This window comes from Heptranchias perlo, chromosome 38 (genome assembly GCF_035084215.1).
Source record: "Heptranchias perlo isolate sHepPer1 chromosome 38, sHepPer1.hap1, whole genome shotgun sequence".
In the NCBI taxonomy this organism is placed as follows: domain Eukaryota; kingdom Metazoa; phylum Chordata; class Chondrichthyes; order Hexanchiformes; family Hexanchidae; genus Heptranchias; species Heptranchias perlo.
Window position 1 is genome coordinate 16,522,535 of NC_090362.1, and position 28,000 is coordinate 16,550,534.

The 28,000-nt window shown below is 42.9% G+C and overlaps 1 protein-coding gene across 1 annotated transcript in view; it reads right to left on the minus strand.

The window, feature by feature from the left end:
* Positions 1-28,000, minus strand: part of duox (dual oxidase) — a 51,832-nt gene that overhangs the window by 7,303 nt on the left and 16,529 nt on the right. The window contains exons 14-30 of the mRNA XM_067973543.1: positions 27,879-27,997; positions 26,517-26,654; positions 24,033-24,152; positions 21,913-22,106; positions 20,996-21,181; positions 20,001-20,226; positions 18,864-18,957; positions 16,856-17,031; positions 15,594-15,666; positions 13,063-13,131; positions 11,905-12,083; positions 10,002-10,232; positions 7,007-7,106; positions 5,212-5,261; positions 4,345-4,472; positions 2,846-2,999; positions 1,653-1,885 (exon numbers count right to left, since the gene is read on the minus strand). Coding sequence (XP_067829644.1) covers positions 1,653-1,885; positions 2,846-2,999; positions 4,345-4,472; positions 5,212-5,261; positions 7,007-7,106; positions 10,002-10,232; positions 11,905-12,083; positions 13,063-13,131; positions 15,594-15,666; positions 16,856-17,031; positions 18,864-18,957; positions 20,001-20,226; positions 20,996-21,181; positions 21,913-22,106; positions 24,033-24,152; positions 26,517-26,654; positions 27,879-27,997 — 2,470 coding nt within the window. The remainder of the gene's footprint in view (positions 1-1,652; positions 1,886-2,845; positions 3,000-4,344; positions 4,473-5,211; positions 5,262-7,006; positions 7,107-10,001; positions 10,233-11,904; positions 12,084-13,062; positions 13,132-15,593; positions 15,667-16,855; positions 17,032-18,863; positions 18,958-20,000; positions 20,227-20,995; positions 21,182-21,912; positions 22,107-24,032; positions 24,153-26,516; positions 26,655-27,878; positions 27,998-28,000) is intronic.

Sequence of the window (28,000 nt, forward strand, 5' to 3'; positions counted from 1 at the left end):
CCACCTTGGTTCCGTAACCCTTGCTACCCTTGCTTAACCAAAATCTATCAATCTCAGTTTTGACATTTTCATTTGACACCCTCCCCACTCCCCAGCCTCAACATCTTTTGGGGGGAAGAGAGTTCCAGATTTCAGGAGTGTGACTGAAATATTTAAATGAGCTAACCTGGCATTTGGGCTCAACCGCACCAGAGTAGCAACATTCTCATGAGCACTGGATCAATGTCATGGTTTCACATTGAGTACGTCAGGAGCTGCTTTGCCTCTAACGTTTACAAGCTTTGGTTTCATTTCCTTGGACCTGAGGACTCCTGTCTTCCTGTCTTAATCATTTGATTTCAAAACCTTAACCTCTGCCGGGATACTGTATGGTTTCAGTAATGGGCGTGTAAGGGTGTGGGAACATATTACATTGCTACAATACCTGGTGTAATATAATGTGAACAGGAGCTCATTAAAATTGCATCAGTAGTAAAGTCCCAGTAAAGGTATTGGAGGCGTTTTAAAATAAGAACTGAAAATGCCAGAACTAAAAAAGCAAGCCTGTCAGCATCTGTAACTAGGGCAGAGAAGTTATGACCCTTGATCAGAGCTATGATGAAGGATCTGCACCTTTACAGATGCTGTATATTTCCAGAATTTGCACTTTATTTCTTAACTTGATCACCTCCCAGTTCAATAGGAGCTTAAAGCTTTTGTATTAAACTCTAGTGATCCCATAAACCCAACAATAGGGTTAGGTACACATTACTAAACCGCACGTTGGATTTCAGTTAAGTGTGTTATGGAAATGTTGAAGTTTCCTGAATTTTTCAATTTCCATTTCTCAAGTGACTGCAGTCATAAAACTTAAAGTTTAGATGAAGTGAGGAGGCCTTCCTGCTCATTATCACATTGCTGTTTGTGGGATCTTGCTGTGTGCAAATTGGCTGCTGCGTTTCCTACATTACAACAGTGACTCCACTTCAAAAAAATGTACTTTGTTGGCTGTTAAGCGCTTTGGGACATCCTGAGGCCATGAAAGGCGCAATATAAATACAAGTCTTTATTTCTTGGGTGAGTTAACCTCAACTTAATTGGCACAGAGCTGCTACAAATTGGCTTCATTGCTCCGAACTAGAAAGAGGAAATATCAGCCAGAGGTCCTGCATCTGACAAATATCTCGTAACCTCTCCTAGGAATTATGCGGATGTGACCGTGAGGGCAGGATTTGGACTTGGCTGTTCGCCCAGATAGCCTGTTGAAATTCACTGGCGAGATTTAGGGTTTATTCCTTATAATACAAAGTCATTTTTTGCACTAAAAAAACAAAATCAAATGATTCAATAATTCGAATCGAGCGACTTGGGAGTCCATTGCTTAAACAAAATTAAATTCTCAGCGAATTTGAATTGTGACTTTGCATTAAGAGAAGTAGACTGTACAGTATAAAGACTGACTATTCGAGTGAGGTACCGAGGGCAGCCAGCAACCATGGGTCTGTATTGCAGCAAGAGCCAACACCTTCAGCAGATTAGCCGAGAAAATGGAGGTTTAAAAAAAAACATTTCCTAAGTTTGCCAAATTTATTCTTTGGAGTGAGATACATCTATGAACAACCTCACTGTGTGTCCACTGTGTTGATTTGAGTGTCACTGCAATTTGGTATTACCTTTGGGTTGCCACCTAGCTTTCCGACATTCTCTGGCGAATACGTTTCTCGTAACTTTGTCGTCCAAGGTCCCACTGCTCTAATGTGGAGACTGAGGGTGTCCTCATTCGGTGCTGATGTCAAGGTGAAGGGATGGTACTCATCAGTTCCCAGCGATAGACACGCGATGCGTACCCATTGACCAGACTTGTACTCAAAGTCTTGGGGACGTTTAAATTCGAGATAAGTAACACCTACAACCAAGAAAAACAGGAAACAGTGGATGCCAATGGTACCTGAGGGCACCGGTCTCAATGTAACGTTTCCTACATTACAACAGTGACAACACTTCAAAAAGTACTGAGGTTGTGAAAGGTGCTATATAAATGCAAGTTCTTTCTTTGATCTGTGCGAGACAGCATCATAATTCCCAACTACAAATTTGATTTTAAACTTGCATTAAATATATAATTTATTTCTCAATAACTGTAATGCATGCCACGCAGCGCCATATATACTATCCAGTGGCACACATTCCATGCAATGCCATATATATAAGGGGATGTAAATGCTGGGACTTGTGCACATGCCTTGAAGTCAATTTTTGTAATTAATCACACAATTTGTTTGTGCTGTGTGAAATTAGTAATTAACATGTTAACACCATTTGGGTTGATGTCTTTACTAAAATAGGGGATAAAGGCTTTCCATGAAAATGTATTAAGAGTGCTCAGAACTAATTACTCAGTTAAAAGATGCTGAAAAGGACTTGGAACAAGTTCATGTGGTTTCACTGCAACAGTTCAAAAAGAGCTGGACAAGTTCCTCGCTAATATCACTTGTATATATCATTCAGCCCCTCGAGCCTGTTCCGCCGTTCAATTAGATCATGGCTGATCTGTATCTTAACTCCATTTTCCCGACTTTGCTCCATATCCCTTAATACCCTTATCGAACAAAAATCTATCGATCTCAGTTTTGAAAAGCCCTTTGTGTGAAGAAGTGCTTCCCTGAACAGCCGAGCTCCAATTTTAAGATTTTGCCTCCTTGTTCTGGACACCTCCACCAGAGGAAATAGTTTCTCTCTCTCTACCCTATCAACTCCTTTAAATATCTCAAATGGATCACCCCTTAATCTTCTATACTCAAGGGAACACAAGCCTAGTCTGTGCAACCTGTCCTCATAATTTACTTCACAACCAGCAGCAATGTACCTGAGGGCAGGAGCTCAGCCTTGACGACTGTGACATCCTTCTTCTTTCTGCTGAGACTGACAAGTTTGTCTCCCAGGTAGATGAGTCCAGGCACAATGAAGTACAAGTAGAAACTCTGTTGCTGAATCAGATTCGAACTCCCGTGGAGGAGAACCTGTAGGGCGGGGAACAAAGTGGGGGAGGGGGGGGGGGATAAGAACATAAGAACATAAGAAATAGGAGCAGGAGTAGGCCATCCGGCCCCTCGAGCCTGCTCCGCCATTCAACAAGATCATGGCTGATCTTCTACCTCAACGCCATTTTCCTGCACGATCCCCATATCCCTTGATGCCTTTAATATCTAGAAATCTATCGATCTCTGTTTTGAATGTACTCAATGACTGAGCCTCCACAGCCCTCTGGGGTAGAGAATTCCAAAGATTCACCACCCTCTGAGTGAAGACATTTCTCCTCATCTCAGTCCTAGTGGTCTACCCCTTATTCTGAGACTGTGACCCCTGGTTCTAGATTCCCCAGCCAGGGGAAACATCATCCCTGCATCTACCCTGTCGAGCCCTGTAAGAATTTTATATGTTTCAATGAGATCACCTCTCATTCTTCTAAACTCTAGAGAATGCAGGCCTAGTCCACTCAATCTCTCCTCATTCGACAATCCCGCCATCCCAGGAATCCATCTGGTAAATCTTCCCTCTATGGGCAAGTATATCCTTTCTTAGGTAAGGAGACCAAAATTGTACACAGTAAAAATGAAATCTGAAATAAACCATAACATGCTGGAAATGCACGACAGGTTAGTCAGCATCTGAAAGAGAAACCCTTTCATCAAGAAAAAAATGCATGGACCCTCTCCAAGGCCTTGACAACCAGTGTGGTGCCCAGAATTGGACACAATACTCTAGCTGAGGCTTAACCAGCAGTTTACAAAGGTTTAGTATAACTTCCTTGCTTCTGTACTCTATTCCTCTATTTATAAGGCCCAGGATCCCATATGCTTTTTTAACAGTTTTGTCAACTTGCCCTGTCACCTTCAATTGAGATAAATCAACTCATCGCAGTCAAGGGAATCAAATTAATGAGATTTCAAATTAACATTTATATCTTTGTGCTGGAGTACTGAGAAAAGAGTAGTACACAGAATATCCACCACCTAGAAGGACAAGGGCAGCAGGTGCATGGGAACAACACCACCTCCAAGTTCCCCTCCAGGTCACACACCATCCTGACTTGGACATATAATTGGCCGTTCCTTCATGGTTGCTGGAACTCTGGAACTCCAGACCTAACAGCACTATGGGAGCATGTTCACCGCACGGACTGCAGCGGTTCAAGAAGAAGGCCCGCCACCACCTTCTCAAGGGGCAACTAGAGATGGGCAATAAATGCCGGCCTTGCCAGCGACGCCCGCATCCCGAAAATGAATTTTAAGAAACAACGGGGGAGGGGACGGGCAGAATCAAATTTGGAAACAAAACAGAACTGAAGCATTATGGTGTAATTACCAGAATGTACAGGACCACGTAGAGGTGATGAGTCACCCAGAAGGCACGGAAGCTCATTCGACGGAATTGGTGGGAGGCAAAGACGTACAAAATGGCCATGACAACCAGGAGCAGAACTCCAGTCATTCCTAGAGTTGAAAACATGGCAACAATTACCACAATATTACAATTTCCCCCATTCACCCTTAGTTCTTACACAACGTCTACAATAATTACCTTCCCTATCGATGTGCATTCTCTAGATCACTTCTCCTAAAAGACTACATATAGTGACACCACAAGTCTCAGCCAGAATGGAGATGATTGGGTAATTTCCCCGTCAATCACGCCTGGAGACCGCACTGCTGCAAGTGACTGGGGTTGATTTTACGCACATAGTTTGCAATATCCTTCACTCAATGCATTTTTCTGGACAAATAATCGTGCTGTAGTCGGGAGCCTCTGTTTGCTGTAGTTTTGGTTATGAGTTCAGAGACTCCTGTAAATTAAAACCACAAGTCTCGCCCCCGCCTCCAACTCATTGGCTGACACTGTAGTGTCAATATTCACTCCATAAAATAGAAAGGCCCTGAAATCATGCAGTGGGATATTAATGTGTTTTCCCGGGACTCCTCTCTCCACTATTTTATCTGAAGTGTTAACCCGTTTATGTTAAAAGAGTTAACCCCTCCAAAACAATGGGGATAATTTCAAAGTCTTTAATGGGCAGAGAATTACAAGGAGCTAGAGAGATTGTAAACTCCGAATAAATTGTGCAATTTAAATGGTTCAAAACCATCCACATATTAGGTCAAGTAAGGTCATCAATGAAATACTATTTATTTGTCTTGATATTGTAATCACCCAGAATAAGCAATGATAAATTACCTGGAATCGTCTCAAAGAACCACCAGTAATATTTCTGGGGAAGCTCTGATCTACAAGCCAAGAACAATAATGATCAATTTACTGGGTCCAACTTGAAACATCAGATCACTAGGAATGTGCCTCTTGTATAACGCATTGCCACATATGCATTTATTTCATGAATTTCTGCAGAAGCTTTGGAGTGACAAGATGACACTGGGAAAGGCTTAGAGGAACAAAAACAACTGTGAGATGGAGAAATGGGAAAGAAAGAAAGAACGAAAGAAAGAAAGAACGAACTTGCATTTAAATATCGCCTTTCATAACCTCAGGATGTCCCAAAGCACCTTACAACCAACAAAGTACTTTTGGAGTGTAGGCACTGTTGTAGGAAACATGGCAGCTAATTTGCGCACAGCAAGGTCCCACAAACAGTAATGAGATGATGACCAGATAATCTGTTCTAATGATGCTGGTTGAGGGATAAATATTGACTAGGATACCGGGGAGAACTCCCCTACTTTTCTTCAAAAAGTGCCATGAAATCTTTTATATCCACCTGAGTGTGCAGACAGGACCTCAGTTTAACGTCTCATCCAAAAGTCAGTGCAGCACCCCCTCAGTTGAAATTATAACATGGAAACTGGCCCAACCAATCCATGTTGGTGTTTATTCACCACATGAGCAGTAGCCTTAAAACCATGTTCCCAAATCCCTTTATTCCGTGTAATTTCTGGTTGCATTTGGATTCTATGCTAATACGCTTCTGTACTGCAACATGTTAAAGAAGCTTGATCAATGAATTGGGCCGTAGCTTCCAATATTGGCAGATTGAATCCATCCCAAAAATCATTACTTCAGAATCAGAGATCTGTATTTTTTTAAACAAAGCTGTTTGTTTTGACTTGAAGAAAAATTAAAGATTTAAGACCTACTTCTCTCCTAACACTGGGTAATAATGGATCATTTTTGTTGGCAGAAAAGCCAGTTTGTGCCAATAGGCTGATAATTATTCTTTAGGGCTCTTTAGGTACCACCTCACAATCTAGTTATTAAGGCTGGAGCTATACGACCCTTGATGCAATCTCAGTCCGGTTCGAGATGGCCTCCGTAAGAGGAAAGGTGGAGTCTCACACCAGGGTAAAGGACAGTTTCTTGAGGTGCACTGGCACTTTTTGCATTAATGTGGACGCAAAACCATTTTGCATCAATGCAGAAGTGGCAGTATAACTGTGCCCTCAGAACGACGGAGGACATGGTTGCCAGCGCTGGCAGTGTTCGGTGTAATAAGAGATAAGTTAGCGTCAGCAACTGATACGAATTGGAACCCAATCTGGCTTGCACAACTGAAATGAGATTTTCACATTCAATTGTCATATGCAGTCCATGCAGATCAAGTGCGATATTGTCTATGAAAAAGAAAACCAAGAATAATGTCATTGTTAATTATAAAGACCTAGATTGAGAATGCCCTAGATTTAAGTGATGTGTAATTAAGGCCGGCATAGGTCAGTAACAATGAACTGATAGGTACTGCAAACAGCAGCCATTCAATGAGAAGCCCCGGACTATAAAGCCTCCTCTGATCTTTAATCCACCTCTCGATAATAGCAGCATTGTCTCGCGTGTCCACACACTACTGCCACCCTGTACTTTGCGTGCTGGGCCTCCCTTTTACCTGCCTGTCCTTTTCTACTCGGTTGGCCAGTTATAAACACTGGGCCATTGACTGAAACCCAAGGCAGCTGATCAAATGCTTTCTGAGGTAAAAGTGCGCGGCTGCCTGGCAACGATCAAGACGCAGTTTGGAACTCACCCATCATTGATGAACACGCTGGGGAATAGGCAGGAAAGGCTGCTGAGAGAACTAACACAAAACGTGTAGACATTGACACCATGTCCAGCACTGTGAAAAACTGTGGAAATCAAGAGAAATGTTGCTGCAGTTACTGATGGTTTTTTTAATATTTACATATTTGCACAATAAGATAAATGATAGAATAGATACTGCTCCCTGTAACATACTGCAGAATATATTTTCAGCATGGACAAGCTAAATGGAGTGTCTTTACCTTCAGTATCAGCCAAGACACTCACAGCTTAAAAGGCTCCAACTACACAGGCCAGCAACATCCCAGTTTCCATTTCTGGCCGATGTTGAGATTGTTTGTCTCAATTGTAGCTAACCCGATTTTAATTGCTCCACCATTGCCAGCCTTGCCTAGGCCCTAAACTCTGGAATTCCATCCCTAAACCTCTCCGCCTCTCCACCTCTCTCTCCTCATTTTAAGCAGCTCCTAAAAACCTACCTCTCTGACCAAGCTTTTGGTCACCTGTCTAGAATCTCCTTATGTGGCCCAGTGTCAAATTTTGTTTCATAACGCTCCTGTGAAGCGCCTTGGGACGTTTTACCATGTTAAAAGGTGCTATATAAATGCAAGTAGTTGTTGTTGTAGAAGGATAGGTCGATAGAGTTAGATGAGGTAGGGTGGGAGGTGGTTGGTGTGGAGCATAAACACCAGCATAGACCAGTTGGGCCGAATGGCCTGTGTCTGTGCTGTAAATTCTATGTAATTCTATGTTGGGTGACAGCAGCGGGCACTGCCATTGACACCTATATCAGATCTCCTTTTAACTTTCATGGTAAACACTTCCTAATTTCTAAAGCCTCTCATCTCTCATCACCCTATTTGGCATAAATGAGGCAGACCCAATGTACTACATTGCCTATCGATTCAGTTGTGATTTGTTGCTGTTTTATGAACGTGATATGAATTATGAATTCCCATTAGCAATACAACTGGGCTCAGAAGCCCAACAGAGTAGGGTTAAATCTTGCCTCTAGTGTAGATCATAAAACTTATTTTTTGCTTTTTCTTTCTGTCTCTTTTTTCTCTCTCTCTCTTAATCCAATCTTTCTCTCTCTTTATTTCTCTTTCTGTACCTGATTTGACAATGAATTTTCACTTCCTTCCCACTCCTCGTGCTGTTAATTTCACAACCCCTCAATCTGATTGGTTAAGGAGATACCCAGCTGCTTGCCCTGTTCACTCAGGTCCCAGATGCCCGGTTTCTCTCACTGCGACGTTATCAGCTCGCACTTTTGCCACGCAAAAAATTTTAAAATTTTATCATTTTAAATGTGACATTTTTAAAATCTCCCCCACTTAAAACCTGAAGGAATGAGACTCCACACTTGTAATAGTTATTTCAGTGCCAGAGAGGTTGATTGGCAGTAATTAACAATTATCACATTGTTAAATTCTGGCCCAGTTGCTTTCTTCTGATCTGGAACCAGAGATTAATAAGTGTAAACCTATTATCTTTAATCTTCCCTCAGCAACAACAATTAGACTGTAATTGACCACAGGATGAGTCACTTAGCCATCACTTAAAGACATCACAGTCTTAAAGGAACAGCAAAAGAACATATATTGTGTTACATGATAATAACACTCCTGTTGAAAGAAAATGGTACATCTCCCAACTCTGTCTGAGAAACACCACAGGAGATCTGACTCTGTTACTACCAAAGACAGCAGCGTTTCATATGAACACATTCGCAAATTTGTTAATCTTATCACACAGCACAATTTCACAGGAACAGGAGGGGCCCTTTCAGCATCTTGAGCCTGTTCTGCCATTCAATGAGATCATGGCTGATCTGTATCTTAACTCCATCTACCCGCCTTGGTTCCATAACCCTTAATACCCTTGCCTAACAAAAATCGATCAATCTCAGTTTTGAAATTTTCAATTGACCCCCAGCCGACAGCTTTTTTTTGGGGGTGGTGGGGTGGAAGAGTTCCAGATTTCCACTCCCCTTTGTGTGAAGAAGTGCTTCCTGACATCACTCCTGAATGGCCTTGCTCTAATTTTAAGGTTATGCCCCCTTGTTCTGGACTCCCCCACCAGAGGAAATAGTTTCTCTCTATCTACCCTAACAAATCCTTTAATCATCTTAAACACCTCAATTTTTTTTATTCGTTCATGGGACATGGGCATCGCTGGCGAGGCCAGTATTTATTGCCCATCCCTAATTGCCCTTGAGAAGGTGGTGGTGAGCCGCCTTCTTGAACCGCTGCAGTCCGTGTGGTGACGGTTCTCCCACAGTGCTGTTAGGAAGGGAGTTCCAGGATTTTGACCTAGCGATGATGAAGGAACGGCGATATATTTCCAAGTCGGGATGGTGTGTGACTTGGAGGGGAATGTGCAGGTGATGTTGTTCCCATGTGCCTGCTGCTTTTGTCCTTCTAGGTGGTAGAGGTCGCGGGTTTGGGAGGTGCTGTCGAAGAAGCCTTGGCGAGTTGCTGCAGTGCGTTCCGTGGATGGTACACACTGCAGCCACTGTGTGCCAGTGGTGAAGGGAGTGAATGTTTAGGGTGGTGGATGGGGTGCCAATCAAGCAGGCTGCTTTGTCCTGGATGGTGTCGAGCTTCTTGAGTGTCGAATTAGATCACCCCTTAATCTTCTTTACTCAAGGGAATACAAGCCTACTCTGTGCAACCTAGCCTTGTAATTTAACCCTTTTAGCCCCGGTATCATTCTGGTGAATCGGTGCTGTACCCCCTCCAAGACCGATATATCCTTCCTGAGGTGCGGTGCCCAGAACCGAATGAGGTGCTCTAAATGGGGTCTAAACAGAGCTTTATATAACTGTATCATAACTTCTACCCCTTTGTATTCCAGCCCCCTTTCAATCCATGTATTAAGGATTAAAACATTCTTGTACATGTCACATAATAATGCACTCTTGCTACAAAGGTAGAACGAGCCTATCGTATGGTATCCAGTAATGAAAGTGAACTAACTTGCGAGTGCAGCAGCTGACATTGCAACCAAACGATGGAAATCTACAGCTGCATCGAAGGGAATGTAATGGTTGAGGAAGGTTTCCCGCAGGAACGTGATGAGGTTACGACACATGGTCAGGAGGATGTAGGCGTACATGAAGGAGACGCTGGCCGCTGATCCACGAGACACGATAATGCCGACGTACGTAGTTTGGGGGATCCCGGATGTCTCCGCACTGATGGCATAGTCTGGGTAAAAGATAAACGCAAACCTTAATAAGGTGATTAAGGGTACAGGTTGTTTTTCTGTAGACAGCTTGCTTCAACTAAATAGGTTAGAGAGGACCAATTTTAAGTTGTATAAGGCCAGATCCAGGTTACATTTCAGGAGGTGGTTCTTTTCCCAGAGAACAGCGGACCTCTGGAACAGGCTGCCAGCTCATGCGGTGGACGTCGGTTCACTGAATCCCTTCAAGCGAGAGATGGACCTGTCTCTGGCTGGGTTGGAGATCACCTCGTTTAAAAGGTAAGTACTGCACGACATTATTCAGGACCAAAGATGTTTCTTGGACTAGCTTTGATTGCCTAAGAGGATCAGGGAGGAATTTCCCCAGATTTTTGTTCCTCAAATTGGCCTTGGATTTTTACCTGGGTTTTCGCCTCTCCCAGAACGTCACATGGTTTTCAGGTGGGGTGTATATATCGTGATGCACAAGGCATGACAGTTGTGTGGGACACGCTGGGTGGACCAGAGGGTATTTTCCTGTCTGTTATTGTTCGTGTGTTTGGAAGATTATTAGAGAAACAGCATTCAATTTTACTGCACCGGGAGTGCTATGTTTGCTCATCTTACAAAGATACAGCCAAGAATAGTGAAGTATAAAATTTAATATATCCATTCTTCCTGTCCAGCACAACTCACACACCCCACGCTGTCTGATACAAATGTCTATGTCGCACTTAAGAAAATATTAACAATCAACTGCAATTTGCAATCTACAGAAAACTCTTCAAGAACTGATAGGAAACTGGTGCCAAAATATCTGCAAGCTCGTCACCGACCTTCCCATCAACAAAGCCAAAATTCTGATCTCCAATGTCAACAACAATTAACCTTTGAATGAATTCACCCAGTGTTTACTTAACACCAATTAGACGTTATAGCCTTAAGGGGACACACCTATATTTTAGCAGGAAAATAATACATTCTGTTTCACACGGTACACTATTTCTAGCCTTATAAATCAGCGTGACTTACCGTGAGCAGTATTTATAGCACATCGGTCAGAATCTGATGTCACATTTCAAAACGTCAAAAATATAAGAAAGACAGTCATTTTCTGCTGTTTTTTCTAACTTTGACAACCTAGCTTCTCCTGAAGGGGTAGGATCTGGAAATGTATAAGCATCCGCCAATCTACAGAAACTTCCCCAGCAATTAGCTTCTAGTTGACCTCAGGATATACCTATTTAGACTACCTCCCCCACCCCACAGGGTATATTTGACCTTAAAGATGCAGGCCAGGTTAAACAGAGCTCCATCTCAGCATCTAAACATCACCACTGTGCTACAGACCCCCAGAGAATCCATGAACAATACCACAGGTGATCAGCTTGCACTAATACAAGAGTTGGAACACAGAATATGGGGAAACTATGATCAAGATTCAAATATTACCTAGAATTTTACAGCACAGAAACAGGCCATTCGGCCCACCCGGTCTATGCCGGTGTTTCTGCTCCGCACGAGCCACCTCCCACTCTACTTCATCTCACCCTATCAACATATCCTTCTATTCCTTTCTCCCTCATGCACTTATCTAGGTTTCCCCTTAACTGCATCGACGCTATTCGCCTTAACGTGGTAGTGAGTTCCAAGCCATTGGAACAAGCCATTGGAACAGGCTCCCACGATACTTACGATAGGCTCTTTCCACAAATACGCCAGCTGCTATACCGTAAAAGATCAAAACACAAACTATGTGCCGCCGATAGTTCTCAATGAAGCGTTTGAACTGTTGAACCTTCTGTTGCACTTTGTTCCGGTTGTACTTTTCACGTTTCGCTTCTGTGTAGGGCCTAGGGCGAAGGTGAGGAGATCTACAAGGAGATGTGAAACACCATTTTATCATTAACGCTCGTTCTTTTGATTCATGTTGTTTGTTTACACCTCTCCCCACCCGCCCCCCCCATTTTTCCCCCTCTTCTCCTCATAGATGGAGAGATTTGACTTAGTGGACAGGCAGATGACTCATCTGCTTCTTCCAGTCAGAATTTAGAGCAGAGATGGGTTGGAGACTCTGACCACAATACAATACAAGAAGACCATCATCTCGGGAAAGCTTAGAATTTATAGGTGTGTTGTACAAGTGAAACAAGCCCAATAGGAGAGGCAACCTTACAGCCAATGGATTTATGTAAAATCTTCCCATAGATGTATGGCAAAAGAAGGTGATGCAAAAGAGGGAGGATTTTGGGGAGGGAATTCCAGAGCTCAGGTCCCAGACAGCTGCTGCACCAACATCCAGTTGAAATACAAATTACATTTTTTTCTCAGGATGAGGGTGAACCTGGGCTGGATATTTTGCCCTGCTCAGCCCTCATGGTTTTAGGTTTGTACAACTGACTGCCTTGCTAGGCCACTATTAGAGTCACAGGAAGACCAGACCAGGTAGGAGAGACAAGTTCCCTTCCTAGAAGGGATATTAGTGAACTGGTTGGGTTTTTTACAACAATCCAACCACCTTTCATGGTCATTTTCTGGTGCCAACCCACAAATGATTAGATTTGTTGAATTCAATTAACACAGATGTATGTGGTGGGGTTTGAACTCACAACCTCTAGGGATACTAATCCAATACCATAACCACCACACTATCATAACCAGATCAACCATCACAGGAGGCAAAATGCTAAAATTGTTCCTCAGTAGCAATTTATATTGCGTTTGATGTTTGATGCCAGAAACGGTGCTAAAGATCTGCATTGCTGAGGACACTGGACTTCTTTCTATTTATTGTAAACACACATAAATGTACACGGGCCACACAATTAAACAGCACGGAATGTAAGACCTTACTTCTTGTTCAGTCTGTCTCTGTTTCGGAATTCCTGTCCAATCTGTTCCACGGCAGATTCCTGTATGTTCCTTTTGGTACGTGGAGAACAAGAATATTATTCTTGAGGCACAAGGGAGTCATTCACAAATAAAATGTCAGCACTGTCATTCAGAGATAACGGCACGTGTACAAAATTCAAGACTGAGCTCGGAAGACTAGGTGAATCATGAGCTCATTTATGGATTTATCAGGTCAATTTTCCGAGATTGGAGAATTTTTTTTATATAATTGGCCGGACATGGGGCATCCCCGACAAACTCCTCTTCTAAAATAAAGGGTGGCCGTCAAAGATCCGTTGACCTTAATCAGACACTCCGTCGCAGCATAGAGAAGTCAGAGCCAGGCGACAAAATTCGTCCCGAGCTCAAGTGCCCGCAGAGTCCCGAATAAGTATTCGTGATCCAGGGAAAGGAAGACGCCCGACAGACCGGCCCTCTGGGCATGGTGGATCAGGTCCCGGCCCAGTTGGATGTTGCCATGGGTCGAGTGGCTCGGGACCCTGTAGGACTGGTCAGGGTGGATCATGTGGGCCAGCATGGTACCAAGGGGCTTGCCTAACATGCTCCTGATTTTCTGGTCATTAAAATTAATCATTGGAAAATCGGGAGCGATAGGAATAGTGCGCATTGATCTCCGTACTCCCATCGAGTAAGAATCCACACCAGTATTGCAGCCTTATTTCCCCTAATCTAACCTGGAGAATATAAAATGGAATCCTGGCATATGCAAAGGAAGTCTCACCCGAATAAAAGTGTTGCTTATTACCAGAGTTGGGTTGGTTATACTGGTGAGCAATAAGGATGTGGGAGAAAAAATAGCCTGTCTTCAGTTGGGATTTGCTCCATCTGACTTGTGTACAAGGAGGCTTCTCTTAAACCAACAAAAAGCTCGCTACTCGATGAACCAATAGATGAGCGACAACATTTTACATAGATTACATAGAATTACACCACAGAAACAGGCCATTCGGCCCAACTGGTCTAGGCCGAAGTTTATGCTCCACATTAGCCTCCTCCCACCCTACTTCATCAAACCCTATCAGCATAACCTTCTAATTGTTCCACCCAGACATCTTTCTGTCCGCAATCCTCTCTTGATTTCCTTACATTTAATGGCAAACAAGTTTGTCTTCTGCAGTGTTTCGCATTATTATTGCTGAGGTTTAGTGGTTCCTGAACTGCAATATTACACGCTGTGGTACTGGGCCATTCAGACCAGGAGGCTCTCAGGTTTCATCCCTCAGGGTTGCAGTGAACGTACTACAAATAGCCTCAGAGCTGTGAGACTAGAGAGAGAAAAACGAGTGGGGTTTCCTGATCTTGGCTGTTATCGAGTGATCACATGGATCGTTCCCATGTGGATGCCAGGGTTGGATTCAGCTGTTATCTCCAACGTTCAAATTGCCGGACACTCACAGGTCAGGCCCGCACATGAAGAATGGTCACTTGGACAAAGAACTGGAGGGGCTCACAGTCACCTGTGGAACTGTACCCCAGCAAGAATCATCCAACCTCAGGTGAGAGTCAATAATGGGAATAAACAGAGCAGGGAAACAATAAATAAAAACCAGGGAGAAAAAAAATCAAACAATAGTAAAATTCATGGGGAAGTATGTCGAATTATGATATTCTTTTTCCATTTTTGATATTCCCTTTGATGAGTTAAGAACAACTGCAGTAAATGGATTTTCAATACCTCAGGGCACCCCTTCTGACCACTGTTTTTTTAACACAGATATGTTCAACTTCCATTTGAGGGACATTTACGATGACTTATCTTTGTGATGACCAGTAGAATGTAATGCCCAAGGGCACTCAGTGGTACTGGAAGCAACAGTGTCAAGTGGGAGATATATTAGTGCCACTCCTAACTTTGTTATTTGAAAACTAGATGTCACAATAGGTTAGCATACTGCTCTTTGATCTCCAACATCTAGGATTCAATCCATCTCAGACCAATATAATGAAAGCCTCCTCTTGCTGTAAAGTCAATATCCTGGAATTCCTGACCTAACACCATTGTGGGAGCACCACCCCGACAAAGACCTCAGCGGTTCAAGGAGAAGGCCCACCACCACCTCAGGCCAACTAGGGATCAGCCATGAATGAGGAGGGAGGGAGGAAATGTTTAGTCACGATGCTCCAAACACTATGGTGTGGGGAAGGCTTGATGGACCAGCTGGTCCTTTCCTGCCCGCCAATTTTGGATGTTCGTAAAGTACAAGCTAATTTGTTATGTTTAACTTGCAGTTGTGTACATTAGCATTGAAGCTGCCAAGTTAATGGAAGATCTCAGCCTGCTATTTCGTCTTTTATTTGAGACGCTGTAACTCAATAACAACCAACATTTGCTTACATACCAACCCAGTGATTCCACTTCAAAAGTAATCGATTGAGAATTCCTCAGGACATAAAGGCAATATGAAAATGGCAAGGTCTTTTATTCAAACTGATGCCCTGCTGGGCCCAATAGCACTGAAGTATCTACTCACTTGTATGGGTTTGCTTTGAGGAAAGAGACTCTGTGGTAGTTGTTAGATTTATTTGGATCTCGGATGTCCATACCTGAAACAGCAGAAGACAACATTAAATAAAGCGTTTGATTTAATGACTAAGTTACAAGGAAAGGAAAGAGGCTTGGCCTTTACAACCTTGGAAGCAGGCAACTACAAGAAGGCCTCATAAAAGTAAATAAAATAGTAAACAGTATAGGAGCGATATGTCTGGAACACTACTTCAAATTAATTAGTGACATTTGGACATGGGTTACAAATTAGCAAGAGGGAAATTTGGATTGACATCAGTAAATTCTTCTTCACACAAAGAATGACCAACATTGGAATGGACTTCTGGGTCAGGTAATGGGGACAAATTGTTGGAATCATTTAAAAGTCTGTGATGGGGGAAGTATAGATTCTTTTTGGATGGATGAGATAGGGCTACAATGGTAGGGCTACAACATTTGGTCACCAGGCAGAACATTTAAGTTGCTGTCAGACAAGTGTGGTCTAATTTTCTGAAGGGTTCCCATTTTTCTAACAGTATTTCCAAACATCTCTGACCCTTCTTTGCTCCTTCGTTGTTTAGACACAATTACCAAGTCAAGGAACTCAAGTATTTATTTATAAAGAGGGATTGGCACCATATGGATTAGAGAGGAGTGAGCAACGAGGTCAGCACTTTTGTTCTTCATTATATGATGAGGGCAATGTACAACAACAACTACTTGCATTTACATAGCCCCTTTAACGTAGTAAAACGTCCCAAGGTGCTTCACAGGAGCGTAATCAGAATATAAGTTTGACACTGAGCTATATCTGGCGATAATAGGACAGGTGACCAAAAGCTTGGTCAAAGAGATAGGTATTAAGGTGCACCTTAAAGGAGGAGAGAGAGGTGGAGAGGCAGAAAGGCATAGGGAGGGAATTCCAGAGCTTAGGGCCTAGGCAGCTGAAGGACGGCCGCCAATGGTGGAGCGATGGAAATCTGGGATGTGCAAGGGGCCAGAATTACCTCTTTATGTTGCTCTGGTCTTGCTGCCTCACACACCAACTGTGACCGAGTTGGCAGATGGGTAATTTGCTCCGGAGTCCTCACCAGAAAGGTCCAGCAAGCAAACACCCAACCACCTGCAAGAAGACACCAGGCTTATGCCTAGGCACCTTTCCGTGCAGCAAGACTGAGATCAGGAACTCATAAGCTGTTGGCTAGATTGCTCATTTATTTTTCTACTTCTTTTAAACGGGCTGCTGACCTTTCACATTGAGCTGAGCAAACTGCAACTCGTCGCCATGATCTCGGAACAGGTAGTGAAAATCTTCCCAGGTTAAATCTTCTTTGTCCTGGAATCCTGCTTCCTTGAACAGTGAATTCATGACCTCCTCTGCCTGCGTTTTTGATAAGCAGTTATTGGAGATCTCAATGAAGGACCTAGAGGGACAAAGTGTAAATGCTGTCTACATCCAGTAAAGTAAAATCAGGTGTACTATCGAGGCACCCACTGGCAGAAAAAAAGTAAATCATAAGTGAAAACATTTCAGGATAATCTTGCAACGGAAAATACGCCTTTTTTTCAGGGAAGATTTATATTGCCATTGTTTTATTGCCTTCGGCTATAAATATGGACAAATGGGGGTGAATTTCTGCAGGAACTCTACTGCTCACTTGTCGTAACTTAGGCATGAGACGAGCCATAGAAAAACGGCGTACGTAGCATTTATGTTGTCTTTCCAGGGATTCTGGAATTCTTGCATCAAAGTTACGATGGACAAGCGGGAGAAATCCCAAGGAATCTGACCCCAATGTGCTTAACCTATACATAATCTAAGCTGACACTTCAGTGCTGTACTGAGGGAGTGCTACGTTTTTGGAGGTGCTGTCTTTCAGAGGAGACATTAAATGCAAGGCCCTGCATGGCTGTTGGGGTGGACATGTTTTATGTATCCAGGATGAGAAGAGGCCATCAGGGCCATATATGCTCACCTCATCCTTCAGTTCACTCCATCTCCATGTACCAACCCTCCTTTCCTCCCCCCAAAAAATCCCATGGCACTATTCAAAGAGCACGGAGTTCGCCTGGTCTCCTGGTCAACAATCCTCTCTCAACCAACATCACCAAAAACAGATTAACTAGGCGTTTGTCTTGCTGTTTGTGGGACCCTTTCATATGCAAAGTGACCACGTACATAACGAGTGCGTTTTAAAAGCATGTGGAACTGTTTGGGATGTCCTGAGGACATGATAAGGTGCGTTATAAATGTAAGCAGCTACAGGCCATACAAAATATAACAACATTTCTGGGAGTTTCCAGCCTTTCCTTATTTTGGCCCAGAAATTGCTGGAAAAACAATGGCGAATTAACGACGCCCACCATTATTAGTTCGCTCTGTTTCTTTCTCTATCCTTAAATTTTATTGGTTAAGGAGATAAACCATTGGGCACGATGTTTAGGAGGTTCCAGATATGAGGTGGACATCGCCGTGCTATTATCAATTCATATTTCCAGCAACTGGCGGTGAAAATATAGTGCGATCTGCAGGATAAAAGTCCAATTCACCTCGAGATGTGCCATTCCAGTAATTTCTGGGCCTTTGTTGACATTATTTTTGCTCGTCGGAACTTTCCTCTCTTATTCTCCTAAGGTCCCAATATGCTGTTTTACAAGCATGTTCCTTCCATCCTCATTTTGTTGATATCAAGTTTCATTACATTGCCTTATACTCCAACTGACTCTGTCCCCGAAAGTCAGAACTGTGGAACTCTTTACTCCCTCAGTCATCCCTTCCTCCTACAATCTACCGGCTTTTAAAACCCAAACTTGGTATCACATAGCATGGCTTCCAGGTTCATATATGCATTTTTTTCCAACCTTGGGGGTGTCCTGAACTTTGGGCTTTCAGCATTTCCTACACTTGCAAGTCCCACAATTGGTAGAAGATTACTTTTAATGCTAGAATTCTCACAGGAAATGTCCACGTGTGAATCAGAAGCCAAATGTTGGCCTTCTTGGACTCTAGCCCTCACTTAGGTTTCACAATTTAGAAAAAAATACAGAGGAGTATTACTGAATACAGAAGGAACACAACTGGAAAGTTAACTGAAGAGGAGGCTGAATGATCCAGAGGGCTATCATTTTTTGTGCTTTGAACTTGAATTTTGAAAATGATATTCAATCATTTTCTAACATTGTTTTATGGGATTTAGGACAAGCCACTTTACCAAACCAAAAAGGTCTTCAGGTTGTCTGAAAGGTGCACGTTTACCTCAACAATATAGAAAATTCCTCTTTCGACAGGAATCCATTTCCATCCACATCGTACATCTGGAACATGAGTTTGGATTTCTCTTCAGGCGACCCTGCAAACAAAACAGATTAAAAATTATTTTTTAATTATATATTTTTACAAAATATTAGCAAAGAACAAGCACTACGTGCAGGCGTAATCCAAATCATTACAGCACAAGTTAATCTTTAGTTAAGCAAAGTAAAGGTGATTGCTTTGGTTTCCAAATTCAGATTGCAACTCTTCCCTATTGGAGGTGGGAGTGGATTATATTTCAACAGCTAGGGGTAATTTTGTGAGTGTACCACAGGTATACTTAAACCCTCCTCCTCAGTTAAGGGCTGAATTTTCCAATTATCTTCCCTTTGTATTGAATAGTACCCCTCAGGTGTTACATAGTTGTACTGAGAAACGCAGGGCTAAATGCCAACACTCGGAAGTTTTTTTGTATGCTTTCGGTTCATGTGACATTGAAACATAGGTTTCTACATGTTTATGGGTCCTGTGAGAAAGCTAAACCTAAACCAGTGACAACCCAAATTGGAAATACATTGCGTATTGCTCCCCAAAATCTTATCCCTCTAATGCAAATTTACTCCTATTCAGTTTGATTCTTTATCAGCCAGCCTAGTCATGTATTGGTGACCCTATGTTAGGACGCAAGAACATAAGAGAGCTTGGAACAAGGAGAGGCCACTTAGCCCACCAAATGCACTCCTTCCACATTCCTCAATCATGGATTCTCTGTACCCCATGATCTCTTTCTAACTTCATGTGAATCAATCAAAGTGATTAATATCTATAACCCTCAATCCTCTTCACTAACAGGTATTGAACTAGTTCTTTTTTAAAGCTTTCAGCTGACCCTGAATTAACTACATTTTCTGGCAGTCTGTTCTACACTTGATGCAATGTATATTGTGTCAAAACAGCTCTCGTTCAGCAATCCATGCAAGTTCATTTTGGAAAAGGGATTTTAGAATATAATATTATACATATTTTATAAGGGCACAATGGTTTCTTAATGTACGTTTGACAAGTTCATTGCAGCAAATCTCTACGGGATCCAATAAATTGAAAACGAAATGGGATTTTACTGTCAGATTTCTCTTTTACCTTTCATGAATATGATTAAAATATCAATGAACTCTCGGAAGGACAGGTAACCATTCCCATCTTTGTCAGCTAGCGAAAACATCTGCTCCACAAACATGGAATCATCCTTTAATCCCAGCGCATCGGCAAACTCCACACGAGTCAGCTCACAGTTCAGAGACTCTTTTGCCTTCCGTGAGATCTCAGTGTTGAAATCTCCAGCATCTGACCTGTCAATCTCCAGAACCTAAGAGAAGGTTAAAAAAAAGAAAAGAACTTACATTTCTATAGTGCCTATCACGATCTCAGGACGTCCCAAAGCGCTTTACAGCCAATGAAGTATTTTTGAAGTGTAGTCACTGTTGTAATGTAGGAAACTCGGCAGCCAATTTGCGCACAGCAAGATCCCACAATGACCAGATAATCTGTTTTAGTGATGTTGGTTGAGGGATAAATAATGGCCAGGACACCGGGGAGAACTCACCTGATCTTCTTCGATATAGTGGCCATGGGATCTTTTACGTCCATCTGAGAGGGCAAACGGGGTCTCGGTTTAACATCTCATCCGAAAGTCAGCACCTCCGACAGTGCAGCACTCCCTCAGTACTGCACTGGAGTGACAGCCTGAATTATGTACTCAAGGCTCTGGAGTGGGACTAAGGGTAAGAGGTGGTACAATTTGGTCTCAGAGGGTTTGCACTAAGAAGGAGGGTGGGGAAATCAGCCAGAGCTTTCGATACTGGTCCTTATCCACTGATTCCTCCTTTAAAGCCCATGTATGTGGATATTAAGTGAGGATGGGATGAACCTTGCCTGTAATCATGCCCCCCACAATCAAACTGCTTGTTGACCCTCACTGTCCAGTCTCACAAATGAAGACTAGCCATTTGAGCATGGGACTTGAGGGCTCCTTGTGCTTGCAAAAGCCTACTCCATGTCTTCAGGGGAGGAGAGATAGCAAAGGGGAGAGATCTAAAGGAAAAGCAACGTTTCATATTCTGCAATTTCCTTCATACCTGTGCGAACACACGCCGGAAAAACGTATCCAGAATCTGGCTTCGTTGTTGTTTAGTGACAGCCTCTTTGAAGATTGTTTTCTGATTCATTTCCATCAAGTTCAGACGTGCCTCATTGTCTTCGATGTGTCCTCTCAGCTGTTCAATGAAATCGTGACGATCTTCTTCTGTATCAAAGAACAACACCTAGCAAAAGCCAAAAAAAAAGAAATAATAATATAGCCGCTGATAAGATTACTGTGCCAGACTTTCACTGTCTCCTATCATTAGTCACCTTTCCCTGTGGAAAGATGAATTTTCATAAAAGCATAAAAGATTGGGGTGCACCTTGATAATTATAGTGGAGAGGGAGATGAGGGGAGGGAGGAAGTGTTTGGATATGATGCTCCGGCCATCATGGTGTGGGGCAGGCTTGATGGGCCAGCAGGTCTTTTCCTGCCTGTCAATTTTGTATGTTTGTACGTTTACAGTGGAGTAATGCTGTGTGCAATCGGAATTTGTGGCCAAAAAGATTACTCGTAACAAGCTAATTGTGCAACTGGCATGCCTGTCTGATCAGTTCCGAGAAGGAAAACCTACAACAGGAATGATTCATTCTTCAAATACATCCAGGGTTCTCTCTTCGATGAGTATGATGCACATCCAACAGAATAGATAAAGGAGAGTCCAAAATAGAAGTTGTTTGGCTGGAAATCAGCTAAGTTCAGTGGAATGAAAGGGAGCCACCTCTGATTAATTGCTTGGTAAATTAATGAAACTATCAAACATTTTCATAATCAGATCACCCCTCAACCCAGTTGGGCCGAACGGCCAGTTCCTGTGTGGCAAATTCGATGTAATTCTTTGTAGGGAAACTTTGGGTAAAATACGTTCAATGCAGCAACTCCATGGCATGGAGCGGCAGAGGGTCCACTTACCAGATCATACTCCTTGGGAACCTTAAGCAGCAGGACTCTCTGGTCATTGTTTGATTTGATAATGTCCATGTCGTTAGTGAGATTAATGATACGGATCAGGGACCGTTTGCTATCCAGGACTTTAATGTATTTTTTGGCATCAAGATGAAGATCGACTGGTCGGAGTGGTTCGTTGGGTCCTTGCCATTCGGAGGCTAGGGATTGAAACAAAAGGCAGGATAAGCGGACTGTGTGCCGGTGACTTCGTCCTGGGACTTAACTTTAAGAAACTGGTATAAAAAGAGAAAAACGCTAGAAACACTCAGCAGGTTAGGCAGCATCTGTGAGGAAAGAGGAACAGAGCTAACGTTTCAGGTCGATGATAGACCTGAAACATTAACTCTGTTTCTCTCTCTCTCCGCAGATGCTGCCTGACCTGCTGAGTGTTTCCTGCATTTTCGATTTTTATTTCAGATTTCCAGCATCCGCGGTATTTCGCTTTTAAGAAACTGGGATTTGAAACAACATCTAAAAGATTCGTGTCCCCGCCTCCCCCCAACCACGTTTTATTATAAACCTGTTTATAAAGTCAGTTCGTTTTGTGCCCAATTTGGATATAAATAAAAGGGCATAAAAGTTACCAAAAAGCTATGCCATCTGTGCCCTGCATCAAGACAGTTCCACTTTAGCTTGGGATTTTGTGCCCCTCCCACATTGTAGACCAATACAATGGTGTGCTGGGGTACCTCTCGCTGTTACTGTGCTTAGGCCCATTGGGTGGCCAGGGTGCAGCTTATAGAGGAACATCAGGCGGGCTCCATTAACAGTGTGCCATCCTCCCTGCCCAATTTAATTCTATACGCTGTGCCCAGATAATCCAATACACCCAAGTGCAGTAACAGGGAAATCTGCTCCATATATCACCTACTGGGACTAGGGTTGCCAACTCTGGTTACAGGAATTCCAGGAGGTTTCGTCACATGACTTCCCACCTCCAAATCTCCGCCCCCACGTTCCTGTCATTGGTCACCTGACACATCCAGCATTTGGGGCGCAGCTCCTTCCCACACCAATTGGAAAAAGAACATACTCCTCGTTACCCCGATTGGACGATTCTTGACTGTTAGTCAAAGAGTCTCTTTTCTTCCCCTTTTCCAATATTTTTATGATTAATAAATGAAAGTGTTCAAAGAAAATGTAAAAAACACACAATTGTTTTTGATGCCCCCGATGGTTTTTCTCCTGGGTTTGCTCGCAGCAGTGTCTGGGAGATTAATCTTTAATTCCTGGAGACTCAAGGACAATACTGCAAACCAATTATTGTTACAATGCCATTGGGTCCTGGCCAGAACAGGCAATCGGCAGCTTGGGTCTGAACAGGAGATGTTGCACTACACTTTCCAAAATTAGATATCTGCCACAATTGGAGCCTTTCCAGTTTCAAAAGTGGTGGAATAAACAGGGCAATAGAAAAAAGTGTCATCCTGTCTAGGCTGGATTGGATTGGAACCAAGAGGTGAAAGGACAGTAGGGCAAATTCACTGACCCTACACTCCCAGCAGGTTCCCCACTCTTGAACATAGGGTTACGACACTCCCCAATTCTCTGACCCATGTTCTTTTCAAGTGTGGCTCCCCATTGGAACCAGCTGTCCCATTCGCTCTGCAAACAATGGAGCTTTCTTCCCACGACGAGGAATAACACACATGTTGTGCAACACTCTCCAATTTCCTTATTCTCTAATTGAATTTAAAGACCCATTACATTCCAATACTTATTGCCACCTTGATTCGCTCTTTTATCTCCTGTTCCAAAGGTTTGCACGGGATATATAATGAGGTTGGTAATGCAATGATAGACCAACGGGAACTTTTGCAATTATTTCAATGCATTCTTCATTTTATTTTCCTGTCAGAGATTTAAAAGTTGTCACAGTCACCTACTCATGAAAAATTCTACGTCCAAATGAGCTCAGAGAGGGCACAGGACTGGCTAAATTGCCATTGATTTTGCCTAACTTTAGTTTAACAAGGAGATCATGAGAAAAAAAGGACACAGCTCCCTTATTCTAGGTGCTTAGAAATTGAGGCAGACATTAGTGCCTTAAAACAAAACAGAAATGGAAGTCAGCATCGTGTTACCTTTGATTCCTGCTCCAAATTCAGTCTTCTTTATTACAGACTCTCGCCTATTCCTTTTTTGCAGTTTCTTGAACTGTGCTTTACGGTAAAAAGCTACAGCGTACGCAGGGATCAGGCACACTGAAAAAAAAATGATTTTAATCTCTTCATAAATCAGTCAATTCTTGTTTAGTAAATAATCAGTTGACCCAAAATTTTTTTTTACTCAGCAGGGATTCAGAGTGAAAGACTGGTAAAAGTGTCAAGTACTTCATTAAGAAAGAAAAGAGAAAACTTGCATTTATATAGCACCTTTTGTGTCCTCTAGAAATCTTGTCTTACAGCCAATGAATTCCTTTGCAAGTGAAGTCACTGTTGTAATGTGGACAAACGTGACAACCAATTGGTGCACAGCAAGGTCCCACAAACAGCAATGGCCAGATAATCTGTTTTAGTGATGATGGTTGAGGGATAAATGTTGGCCAGGACACCGGGGAGAACTCCCTGCAATTCTCTAAATAATGCAATGGAATCTTTTACATCCATCTGAACAGATAGATGTGCCCTTGGTTCAATGATTCATCCGAAAGACAGGACCTCCAACACTGCAGCACTCCCTCAACACTGCACTGGAGTGTCAGCCTAGATTATGTGCTCAAGTCTCTGGAGTGGGGCTATGAACCCATGACCTTCTACCTCAGAGATGAGAGCCACGCTAATTGTAAGAATCACCAAAACAATACTCTTATTGTGTTTTAGTCCATTTTAGAAAACGAATGATTTGCATTTCTATAGCACTTTTCACGACCTCAAGACGTCCCAAAGCGCATTTCAGCCAATGAAGTACTTTTGAAGTGTAGTCACTGTTGTAATGTAGGAAACGCGGCAGCCAATTTGCGCACAGCAAGATCCCGCAAACAGTAATGTGATAATGACCAGGAAATTTGTTTTTTAGTGATGTTAGTTGAGGGATAACCCCCCTGCTCCTCTTCGAAATAGTGCCATGGGATCTTTTACGTCCACCTGAGAGGGCAGACTGAGCCTCGTCCGAAAAACGGCACCTCCAATAGTGCGGCACTCCCTCAGTACGGCACTGGGTTATAAGAGAAGCACGTAGAAAGGGACTGTGTGCGATCTAGGCTGTAAACATGGTACAAAAGGGTAGGTTTTCCAAGTGCTCACCTGTAGCGAGGTACCTTGCGTGCTGCCAGCCCGCACTGCAACAATCGCGGCCCTGCTACCCACGTTATTCCATTACCCTAATTTTTCCCTCTCCACTTTTATCTAAAAAGGCTGATTTTCCAAGTCGCAGGATGTATTTGGATATCCTGCCTTATTGTGCACGAATGCGAACGTGGCAATGGGCAATTAGCTTTGTCATCGGAGAAGCTGAAATGATAGCGTAGCGTTGCATTTGTCTCTGGAGCCTCCCTGTTTACAATGTTCAAAGATGTTTTTGCAACCTGAGAGGGGTGAGGAGAGCCATGCATCACTGGTATAACGAGGACACCATTTACAAGTGACACAATGATGGATTTCAACGTCATTCATTAATGGTACTGCTTCACTCATCGGTAAATAAAATTGACAGCACTATTCAAGGAAGCCCTTTGGACATCTATTGACAAAAAAGCAAGGTACTTAAATCTCTGAATACACTTCATTTAAAAGCATTAAAAACTGACCCACCCAGTATTAAAAGCAAACATAGCAATTAATGCACCTTTCCTCCCTTGACTACTACCAGAGAGATACTTGCTACACAGGATCACTGATTTATGCGACTGAATAAGTCAAGTTCTGTTTTTAATTACATGGGATTCTGGAAGTTCACCAGTGCTCAGGGGATTGTAGTTCCCCCATTTCATGCATTGTTTTATTTTTGCGTGAGAACAGAAAACCAGTGGCCTTGGCTATTTGTTAATAATTCAAGGGCTCCCAACCCTTGAAAGTCGACCACATAGTGTGAGATTGGAGTCACATGTAGGCCAGACCGGGCAAGGGTTACATTCGTGAAACAGTTGGGTCTTCACAGCGATCTGATCATTTTTTTGTTGGGTGTCCGCAAATCACCAATTTCACAACTTGCCCAGGCTAGGATTTGAACCCACAATCTCTGGGTTCCTAGCCCAGTCCCATAAGAACTACACTACCACAATCAAAATTAGAACTTCCTGTCTGAATGTTCTTTATCGGCTTTAGGACTTTTTCTTTGCACGGAATCAATCAATCTAAGACTAACAGCATGTTGCAAACATGTTTTCTGTGGATTGGAGTGACTTTTGCTATAAACTGAATAGCCAAGTGGTGACGGATGGAATACTAGAGCCTGGTCTTCAGTTGCTTCCAAGCCTCTATTCACAGAGATCCACATTACCTCCACCACACCCTAGATCAGCTCTCTTATGAATGGAAAGGAGAGTTCCCATTTGATACTCACCACCTGAATACAATTAACACTAATTGATATAAATCACATGGATACAATTAACAATTTTCACCAACCTAGTGGTAAACAGCAGAGTAGCACGATGATAATCCCAAAGGGAGCTCCACTGCCTTCAAAATAGTTTAAACTGGTAGCGCCAGTGCAGGGCTCCAGGTCATCTACAGTCAACTGCTTGGGCTGTGGGCAAGGGTCCCCTGTAGGAGAACAATAAACAAACAAACAGAATTAAAATTATGGATAGAGAAGATTTTTCTAAAGATAAGGAATGGTTTATAGGGGGAAATTTCGTGCTACCAGCAGGGACTCATAGTCAATAAGAGATCGCAAAATCGCAGGGGTATTGCACCCCCGCCCCCCCACCACCCCGATTTCCGGCCTATTGAAATCAAAAAAGAAAGATGTGAATTTATATAGTGCCTTTCATGACCTCAGGGCATTCCCAAAGCGCTTTTCAGCCAATGCGGTATTTTTGAAGTGTAGTCACTGTTGTAATGAAGGAGAATCAATGAATTGATTCATTTTGTAACCCGAGACTCTCGCAAAATGTACCCGACAATGTCAAAATAGACTGAAAGCCTTTCCTGGGACCGTGCGGGTGGGCATTATTGGTGCCCAAATGCTTAACAGACGAGTGTGAAACGCCTTTGTGCTTTCTTGTAACAGAAGCGTTAAGCTGTTTACTTAATGGGTTAAAACCACCATTGGAATAGCAGGCAAAGAAATTCATATGGATGTTTGTGGATTAATAGCCCACATTACAGTTTCAACCACAACAGCTAGCATTTTTTGATACCTGTAACGTCCCAAGGCACTTCACAGGAGTGTAATCAAACCAAATTTGACACCAAACCACATAAGGAAATATTAAGGCAGGTGACCAAAAGCTTGGTCAAAGAGGTAGGTTCTAAGGAACACCTTAAAGGAGGAGAGATGGGGAGGCGGAAAGGTTTAGGGAGAGAATTCCAGAGGTTAGGGTTTAGACAGCTGAAGGCACGGCCGCCAATGGTGGGATGAAGGAAATTCGGGATGCACAAGAGGCCAAGATTGGAGGAGCGCAGAGATCTCAGAGGGTTGCAGGGCTGGAGGTGGCTACAGAGATAGGTAGATGTGAGGCCAGGGAGGGATTTGAACACAAGAATGAGAATTTTTAAATTGACCCATTTGGTGGACTGGGACTCAATGTAGGTCGGTGAGCACATGGGTGATGGGTGAACGGGACACTAGTAACAGTAACTCCTGGGGAGAAGGAAAAAAGAAACAGAGATGAGAAGCTGTTGGTAATTTCAGGAAAAACTCTGAGAAATTCCTCTAAAGCAATTGAGCAAATCCAAGAGCGAATGGTACCTATACCAGGCGTACTTAAATTAACCCCTCCCCCTTTCTATCCCAAACTCTTCATCCTTATCAAACGAGCTCACCAGCATTCCAGACGAACACATCCTTTTGAATTTCATCTTCTGTTGTTTTTAGGGCGTGCACCAGGACATCAAAAAAAGTAGTATTTCGAATCATATTGATTTCCTCAGCTGTGAATAATCTA